Source organism: Theropithecus gelada, chromosome 1, assembly GCF_003255815.1.
Source record: "Theropithecus gelada isolate Dixy chromosome 1, Tgel_1.0, whole genome shotgun sequence".
In the NCBI taxonomy this organism is placed as follows: Eukaryota; Metazoa; Chordata; class Mammalia; order Primates; family Cercopithecidae; genus Theropithecus; species Theropithecus gelada.
In genome coordinates, this window is record NC_037668.1 from 17,621,391 (window position 1) to 17,631,281 (window position 9,891).

Sequence of the window (9,891 nt, forward strand, 5' to 3'; positions counted from 1 at the left end):
TCATTATTCTATAAGCTTTCTTCTGTTTTAAATTTTAAATTTAAAAAAAAAACATTTTGTTAAAAACTAAAACTAAAAACTTTTGGTTAAACTAAGACAAATATCACCTTCTACCTCCGTATGTTGCCTCCCTCTAAGGTCTTCAGGGACAATAGCATTTATGGAGCTGACAGCTCCACATTATTGTGTGATTTTGGTGTCATATCAAAAAAAATCATTGCCAATACTAGTGTCATGGAATTTTGCTCATTTTTAAATGAAGTAGTTTTTCTTACTGAGTTTTAAGAATGCTTTATCTATTCTTCATTGTTTGTGAAAAATAGAATATTGGGAAATACCTATCTGGGTTGGTTTCTAGGATGACCATCTGTATGTAAGAAGTGAAATGAAGCACAGATGAGAAAAATCTTAGTATTTAATCAACATTTATTTATTGTCAATTTTAATGCAATCCAGTTGTTTGAATCCAAAGACTTGAAACGAATATGTTACAGTCAAATTAAGGTACTATAGAGCAGTGACAGATACTCTTTCTTTTCATCTGGGCATGGATGATTTTTTTTTAGGTGGAAAGGTTATTGAAATACAGTAGTAGGTGGAAAGCATTGTATTTCCATGGAATAACTCCTCAATATGTTTCCCAATATTGAGCAGCTGCTTAGAAATAGGGAGCAAGATCTTTCTTGCTGAAAACAAGCTAAAGCCCACATTTGAATGTTTTTTTCCCTGAAGTGATAAATCCATGTTCTTTATGAAATAATGCTCTTACTCATAGGCTTGGGAAAAGTCCCTGGTGCTACTTTTTATGCCACTAATTAGCTTACTGATTAAAGATATACCCAAGAAAAGGGACTTGATGGTTTTGATAAGTAAAGACACTACCACTGCTGCATCTTTGCTTTCAGAGCGTTCACCTTCTGCCACAATACCAAAAATTGGGACACACCAAACATGGGACACACTAAAAATTATGGCACAATAACTGCTGTAAAACAATGCTTTGTATCTAGACTGGTAATGCATTTGTAATATTTTGCTTTTAAGAAATGTAAGGTTAGCTTTGACACCATCTATAATTGAATGATGAGCCCTCAAAAAGACACCTCCAACTAAACCCAAAGCTCTTTAAAAGCTTTTCATTATTCCTCAAAGTTTAACCCTGATTCTAACAAGTTATTCCACTCAGCATTTTCTAACAAAGTAGCGCAAATGCCTAACAGTGTTTGGAAGGAACCCCATAACAAGATATATGCTATAGTTATAGGCTTTAAAGAAAGAGACAGAAAAGGATAGATTCACTTTTAGAAAGAATTTCATGATAGATTGCTTGTCTTTCATGATGAATTCATAGATGACTTTCCTATTTCTAAAATTGCTACTTGAGTAAGTTGCATTTATATTTATTATTCAACGCTAAAAGTAGCACCTCTGCTTTTGGATATATTCATAGGGTGAAGTCCTACTATGAAAACTGAGAAAATCTGAGCAAGAACTTTCACCTTCATAGTTACTTCCTCCTTTGCAATAAGAATACCCACCTGCCCCTGAGCCACGTCCATGCTGACTATAACCAGAGGACTGTCCTGAGCCAGACCCATATTGGCCACAGCTAGAAGACTGCCCTGAACCAGGCCCATGTCGGCCGCGGCTAGGAGACTGACCAGATCCAGACATGTGTCGGCCATAGCCAGAAGACTGACTGGAGCCAGAGCCATGGTGGCCATAGCTGGAAGACTGGCCTGTGCTAGATCCCTCCTGACCAAAGTTTGATGACTGTCCTGGTGTAGAACCATGCTGTCCATGGCTAGAGGAGTGCCCTGAGCCACTTCCATGCTGACTGTAACGAGAGGACTGTCCTGAGCCAGACTCATGTTGACCTAAGCCAGAAGAGTGACCTGAACCAGACTCATATGAGCCATGGCTGGAAGAACGACCTGAGCCAGACCCATGTTGGCCGTAGCTAGAAGAGTGCCCGGAACCGGACCCATGTCGGCCACGACTAGGAGACTGGCCAGATCCAGAGCCCTGTCGGCCATAGCCAGAAGACTGACTTGAGCCAGAGCCATGCTGACCGTGGCTGGAAGACTGACCTGAGCTAGCTCCATGTTGGCCACAGCTTGATGACTGTCCTGATGTAGAACCATGTTGCTCATGGGTAAAGGAGTGACCTGAGCTAGATCCTTGTTGACCGTAGCCAGAGGACTGTCCTGAGCGAGACTCATGTTGACCAAAGCCAGAAGAGTGACCTGAACCAGACTCATATGGGCCATGGCTGGAAGAACGACCTGAGCCAGACCCATGTTGGCCGTAGCTAGAAGAGTGCCCGGAACCAGACCCATGTCGGCCGCGACTAGGAGACTGGCCGGATCCAGAGCCCTGTCGGCCATAGCCAGAAGACTGACTTGAAGAACGACCTGAGCCAGACCCATGTTGGCCGTAGCTAGAAGAGTGCCCGGAACCGGACCCATGTCGGCCACGACTAGGAGACTGGCCAGATCCAGAGCCCTGTCGGCCATAGCCAGAAGACTGACTTGAGCCAGAGCCATGCTGACCGTGGCTGGAAGACTGACCTGAGCTAGCTCCATGTTGGCCACAGCTTGATGACTGTCCTGATGTAGAACCATGTTGCTCATGGGTAAAGGAGTGACCTGAGCTAGATCCTTGTTGACCGTAGCCAGAGGACTGTCCTGAGCGAGACTCATGTTGACCTAAGCCAGAAGAGTGACCTGAACCAGACTCATATGAGCCATGGCTGGAAGAACGACCTGAGCCAGACCCATGTTGGCCGTAGCTAGAAGAGTGCCCGGAACCGGACCCATGTCGGCCGCGACTAGGAGACTGGCCAGATCCAGAGCCCTGTCGGCCATAGCCAGAAGACTGACTTGAAGAACGACCTGAGCCAGACCCATGTTGGCCGTAGCTAGAAGAGTGCCCGGAACCGGACCCATGTCGGCCACGACTAGGAGACTGGCCAGAACCAGAGCCCTGTCGGCCATAGCCAGAAGACTGACTTGAGCCAGAGCCATGCTGACCGTGGCTGGAAGACTGACCTGAGCTAGCTCCATGTTGGCCACAGCTTGATGACTGTCCTGATGTAGAACCATGTTGCTCATGGGTAAAGGAGTGACCTGAGCTAGATCCTTGTTGACCGTAGCCAGAGGACTGTCCTGAGCGAGACTCATGTTGACCTAAGCCAGAAGAGTGACCTGAACCAGACTCATATGAGCCATGGCTGGAAGAACGACCTGAGCCAGACCCATGTTGGCCGTAGCTAGAAGAGTGCCCGGAACCGGACCCATGTCGGCCGCGACTAGGAGACTGGCCAGATCCAGAGCCCTGTCGGCCATAGCCAGAAGACTGACTTGAAGAACGACCTGAGCCAGACCCATGTTGGCCGTAGCTAGAAGAGTGCCCGGAACCGGACCCATGTCGGCCACGACTAGGAGACTGGCCAGATCCAGAGCCCTGTCGGCCATAGCCAGAAGACTGACTTGAGCCAGAGCCATGCTGACCGTGGCTGGAAGACTGACCTGAGCTAGCTCCATGTTGGCCACAGCTTGATGACTGTCCTGATGTAGAACCATGTTGCTCATGGGTAAAGGAGTGACCTGAGCTAGATCCTTGTTGACCGTAGCCAGAGGACTGTCCTGAGCGAGACTCATGTTGACCTAAGCCAGAAGAGTGACCTGAACCAGACTCATATGAGCCATGGCTGGAAGAACGACCTGAGCCAGACCCATGTTGGCCGTAGCTAGAAGAGTGCCCGGAACCGGACCCATGTCGGCCGCGACTAGGAGACTGGCCAGATCCAGAGCCCTGTCGGCCATAGCCAGAAGACTGACTTGAAGAACGACCTGAGCCAGACCCATGTTGGCCGTAGCTAGAAGAGTGCCCGGAACCGGACCCATGTCGGCCACGACTAGGAGACTGGCCAGAACCAGAGCCCTGTCGGCCATAGCCAGAAGACTGACTTGAGCCAGAGCCATGCTGACCGTGGCTGGAAGACTGACCTGAGCTAGCTCCATGTTGGCCACAGCTTGATGACTGTCCTGATGTAGAACCATGTTGCTCATGGGTAAAGGAGTGACCTGAGCTAGATCCTTGTTGACCGTAGCCAGAGGACTGTCCTGAGCGAGACTCATGTTGACCTAAGCCAGAAGAGTGACCTGAACCAGACTCATATGAGCCATGGCTGGAAGAACGACCTGAGCCAGACCCATGTTGGCCGTAGCTAGAAGAGTGCCCGGAACCGGACCCATGTCGGCCGCGACTAGGAGACTGGCCAGATCCAGAGCCCTGTCGGCCATAGCCAGAAGACTGACTTGAAGAACGACCTGAGCCAGACCCATGTTGGCCGTAGCTAGAAGAGTGCCCGGAACCGGACCCATGTCGGCCACGACTAGGAGACTGGCCAGATCCAGAGCCCTGTCGGCCATAGCCAGAAGACTGACTTGAGCCAGAGCCATGCTGACCGTGGCTGGAAGACTGACCTGAGCTAGCTCCATGTTGGCCACAGCTTGATGACTGTCCTGATGTAGAACCATGTTGCTCATGGGTAAAGGAGTGACCTGAGCTAGATCCTTGTTGACCGTAGCCAGAGGACTGTCCTGAGCGAGACTCATGTTGACCTAAGCCAGAAGAGTGACCTGAACCAGACTCATATGAGCCATGGCTTGAAGAACGACCTGAGCCAGACCCATGTTGGCCGTAGCTAGAAGAGTGCCCGGAACCGGACCCATGTCGGCCACGACTAGGAGACTGGCCAGATCCAGAGCCCTGTCGGCCATAGCCAGAAGACTGACTTGAGCCAGAGCCATGCTGACCGTGGCTGGAAGACTGACCTGAGCTAGCTCCATGTTGGCCACAGCTTGCTGACTGTCCTGATGTAGAACCATGTTGCTCATGGGTAAAGGAGTGACCCGAGCTAGATCCTTGTTGACCGTACCCAGAGGACTGTCCTGAGCGAGACTCATGTTGACCTAAGCCAGAAGAGTGACCTGAACCAGACTCATATGGGCCATGGCTGGAAGAACGACCTGAGCCAGACCCATGTTGGCCGTAGCTAGAAGAGTGCCCGGAACCAGACCCATGTCGGCCGCGACTAGGAGACTGGCCAGATCCAGAGCCCTGTCGGCCATAGCCAGAAGACTGACTTGAAGAACAACCTGAGCCAGACCCATGTTGGCCGTAGCTGGGAGACTGCCCTGACCCAGACCCACGTCGGCCACGGCGTTTAGACTGGCCAGATCCAGACCCATGTCTGCCGCGACCCGAATATTGATGGGAGCCAGACTCATACTGACCATAGCTGGAAGACTGACCTGAGCTAGAGCCATGTTGGCCAGAGCTTGACGAATGCCCTGATGTAGATCCATGTCGTCCCTGGCTAGAGGAGTGACCTGAGCCAGAACCATGCTGACTATAGCCAGAGGACTGTGCTGAGCCTGACTCATGTTGCCCAAAGCCAGAAGACTGGCCTGAGCCAGACTCATAACGGCCACGGCTGGAGGAACAACCTGAGCCAGATCCTTGTTGGCCGTGTCCGGGGTAGTGCCCCGAACTGGACCCATTTCGGCCCTGGCTAGGAGACCTGCCAGATCCAGACCCATGTCGGCCATGGCCGAAAGACTGATGTGAGCCAGAGCCATGCTGACCGTAGCTGGAAGACTGCCCTGAGCTAGATCCCTTCTGGCCGAAGCTTGAGGACTGTCCTGATGTGGAACCATGTTGTCCATGGCTAGAGGCGTGCCCTGAGCCACTTCCATGCTGACTATAACCAGAGGACTGTCCTGAGCCTGACCCATGCTGGCCGTAGCTGGAAGACTGCCCTGAACCAGACCCATGTCGGCCACGGCTAGGAGACTGGCCAGATCCAGCCCCATGTCGGCCATAGCCAGAAGACTGACTGTAGCCAGAGCTCTGGTGGCTGTAGCTGGAAGACTGGCCTGTGCTAGATCCCTCCTGGCCAAAGCTTAATGAGTGTCGTGATGTAGAACCATGCTGTCCATGGCTAGAAGAGTGCCCTGAGCCTCTTCCGTGCTGACTGTATCCAGAGGACTGTCCTGAGCCAGACTCATGTTGACCAAAGCCAGAAGAGTGACCTGAACCAGACTCATATGGGCCACGGCTGGAAGAACGACCTGAGCCAGACCCATGTTGGCCGTAGCTAGAAGAGTGCCCGGAACCGGACCCATGTCGGCCGCGACTAGGAGACTGGCCAGATTCAGAGCCCTGTCGGCCATAGCCAGAAGACTGACTTGAAGAACGACCTGAGCCAGACCCATGTTGGTCGTAGTTAGAAGAGAGCCCAGAACTGGACCCATGTCGGCCGCGACTAGGAGACTGGCCAGATCCAGAGCCCTGTCGGCCATAGCCAGAAGACTGACTTGAGCCAGAGCCATGCTGACTGTGGCTGGAAGACTGACCTGAGCTAGCTCCATGTTGGCCACAGCTTGATGACTGTCCTGGTGTAGTACCATGTTGCCCATGGGTAAAGGAGTGACCCGAGCTAGATGCATGTTGACCGTAGCCAGAGGACTGTCCTGAGTGAGACTCATGTTGACCTAAGCCAGATGAGTGACCTGAGCCAGACTCATATGGGCCACGGCTTGAAGACTGCCCTGAGCCAGACCCATGTCGGCCGCGGCTAGGGGTAGGCGACTGGCCAGATCCAGACCTATTTCGGCCGTGGCCAGAAGACTGATGAAAGCCAGACCCATGTCGACCATAGGTAGAAGAGGAACCTGAGCTAGATCCATGTTGTTCTCCCCTAGATGACTGTCCTGACCTAGATTCGTGTTGTCCATAGCCGGAGGAGTGACCTGAGCCAGATCCATGCTGACTGTAACTAGAGGACTGCCCTGAGCTAGACTTGTATTGACCAAAGTCCGATGACTGTGCTGAGCCAGACCCTTGTGGGCCACAGTTGGAAGACAGACTGGAGCCAGCCCCATGTAGGCCGCGGCTAGGAGACTGGCCAGATCCAGCCCCGTGTCGGCCATAGCCAGGAGACTGACTGGAGCCAGAGTCATGGTGGTCGTATCTGGAAGACTGGTCTGCGCTAGATCCCTCCTGGCCAAAACTTGATGACTCTCCTGATGTAGAACCATGCTGCCCATGGCTGAAGGAGTGCCCTGAGCCAGATCCATGCTGATTGTGTCCAGAGGACTGCCCTGAGGTAGACTCATGTTGACCAAAGGCAGAAGACTGGCGTGAGCCAGACCCATGTGGCCCACTGCTGGAAGACCGTTTGTAGCCAGACCCAAGTTGACCATAGGTGGGAGACTGCCCTGAGTGAGACCCACGTTGGCCGTGTCCTGGAGACTGATGGGAGCCAGAGTCATGCTGACCATACCTGGAAGAGTGACCTGAGCTGGATTTATTTTGGCCAGAAAGGTCTCTTTGAAAACTCAGTCTTCTGGATATGGATTCAGGCCCGTGTGTAATGCTTCCTCTGACGTTCCTGGAATGGGAATCATTCTCTCCTGCACTCCAACTTGAATGACTAGAAGAGGATTCTTGCCATTTGTCCTCTTTTCCTGTTTCTTCTTGTTCCTCTTGGTGCTGGTGACTGTTGTCTCTCAGCTTTGACCCTGAAGCTTGGCAGTAATCTTTGCTAATGATTTTATTATGAGCCCGAACCAGCTTGAATATCATCAGAAGATACTCCGTAAAATCCACTTTCTTGTTATGGTCTCGATCCAGATTTTGCAAGATGATATCCACAGTATCTGGATCATTTGGATTCTGTATAAGAGCAAGGTACAAAGAGTAGCTCTGTTAGTATGGACAATACACCTAGCTAACCAACTGAAGGAAGGATGTTAAAATATAAATGTTTGGCTTATGTATATGGAACTCATTCACATAGTCACTTAGGCAGTCCTGAGCAGAAAGAGAAAAAGGAATATGGAATGAATAATGCGGTGAGAAACAGCTAGAATAGGATAGGATGCAACTGGAAAATGAAAGGAAACAAGAGGGCTGATTATTTTTGGTAAAGAATGGGTCAAATATGAATGATTAGTTAATTTACAAGTAATACATTTTTATACTTACGTTAATTATATCAACTTTATTTGTCCAATTAAATTAACTAGGTAATTAATTTACTCACTGAGCAAAGATTTATTATGTTACTACTTGCCTACCATTATGTCATATGAGAGTATAAAGCAGTGAACAAGTTTGCTTCCTGAAAAAAATGGAATTTAATGTTTATTTGATCAGATATACAAACTTAAAATTATAGTTTATTATGATAAGGTTTCTACAAGAGTACATGAGAGAGGAACCATTGGGGGTCCTAGAAAGGTTAATGAGAGGAAATGATGCCTTTTGAAGGATGGATTAGAATTAGCCAAATGAAGGAGTAGGAAGGGAAGGAGAAGAGGAAAAGATTGTTCTAGGCAGAGGGAATGATATGAACAAATGGCTACAGGTGAGAGAAGTCATAGAGCTTTCAGGGAACTGAAAGAAATTCAGGATTGCTAGATTTAGAGTTTGAAGACTCAAGAAATGTGGATAGAGAGATAAATAGCAACTAGATTATGAGTTTTACGTTATGTTAAGGAACTTTGTACTTCATTTTAAGAGCAATCGGGAACTATTGAAGGATTTTTAGCTGAGGAGTGAAATGATTATATTTGCATCTAATGCTGAGAGTAGAAGTAGTAGGTGGCCTGAACCAGAGGACTAATAATAGTGATGAAGAGAAACGGGTTGTTTTGAGAGATTATTGATGAGTTAGATGGAGGTTGGAAGGTAGTGGTGTCTGCTGAGAGAGAGAAAATAAAAAATGATACCAGGTTTTTGCTTTCGGCAAAAAGATGAAGAAACAAGGTTAGAGGTGAAGATTATGAGATTCTTAGCTGACACACTGAATATATGACATCTGATATCCGAGTATCATATCTGAAATCCACAGAAATCCAAATTTAAGGAATTGAAACTCAGAAGTCTGATATAAGCTCCCAAATATCTAAGCTATCAAATCTAGACCTGACAGTTTTAAGGTGGCGGACACACTCTTTTGTGATTCAGGGGTAATGCTAATTTCCTGAACTCAGATATCTACTTTGCAGTTTTTCTGAGGACTGTGTGGGTTTGTAAGAATTAGTCACTTAGATTGGACATTATTTAATCTATGGGTTTTGTTTGTTGTTTAGTAGGATCACTTCCTTTAGTTATGCTATGGAAACCATCATGGATCAGCTTTTGACGTTATCTCAAACCTTTACCAAACCCTGTTCTCTATCACCAAGTAGGAAGAATCCTCTAGGATGTTTGACATATGTGACAAGAAGGTGGAAAGGGATAAAGAAGAAAATTCCTGCATAATTCCATCCTGGCATGGAGTTCTTACCTTCAGAATTTGATGAAACTCATTTTCCAGAAGTTCTTTCAGCTCTGCCTTGTTCAACATATCATAGTCCCCATGCTGGGTGGCATATTGGTAGAAAACATCAATGACAGTGATGATGCCTTGTAGGAGTTTAGGCATTTTTTTTTTTTTTGCAAGTTTGAGTAACCTAAAGGGAGGAAAAAGAGATCAACCCCTTACTATTCTCATTTCTTGTTTAAACACATAAGTAGGTCTGATTATTTATAATAATTGTTCAGAATTAGTCAGCCATGATTAACTTCATTCTGTTGTAATCAAGAAGCAATTCACAGTTGAATGACTTGTTCAAGTCATGTAGCAAGAGAGTGATGAAATTAGGAACATAATCCATAGGTCTTATTTCCATTCCTGAATGAATATAGGAAAAATGACTCTCTGTTTTTGGCTTCCCACCATTACCAGGGATAATATCAGCTTTGTTCTGGAGCTGTAGAAGTCCTGAGTGTTCCACTTCATCTGCTTCCTCTTTCTCTCTAGGTTCCAACCAT

General features: G+C 48.0%; 1 protein-coding gene across 1 annotated transcript; it reads right to left on the reverse strand.

Annotated features, from left to right (window-relative positions):
- Window positions 1-1,413: 1,413 nt before the first annotated feature.
- On the reverse strand, window positions 1,414-9,502 carry HRNR (hornerin). Its single transcript, XM_025376476.1, has 2 exons — window positions 9,365-9,502; window positions 1,414-7,746 (listed from the first exon to the last, which is right to left on the reverse strand). The coding sequence occupies exons 1-2, from the start codon at window positions 9,500-9,502 to the stop codon at window positions 1,414-1,416; spliced, it is 6,471 nt and encodes a 2,156-aa protein (XP_025232261.1).
- Between the last annotated feature and the right edge of the window lie 389 nt (window positions 9,503-9,891).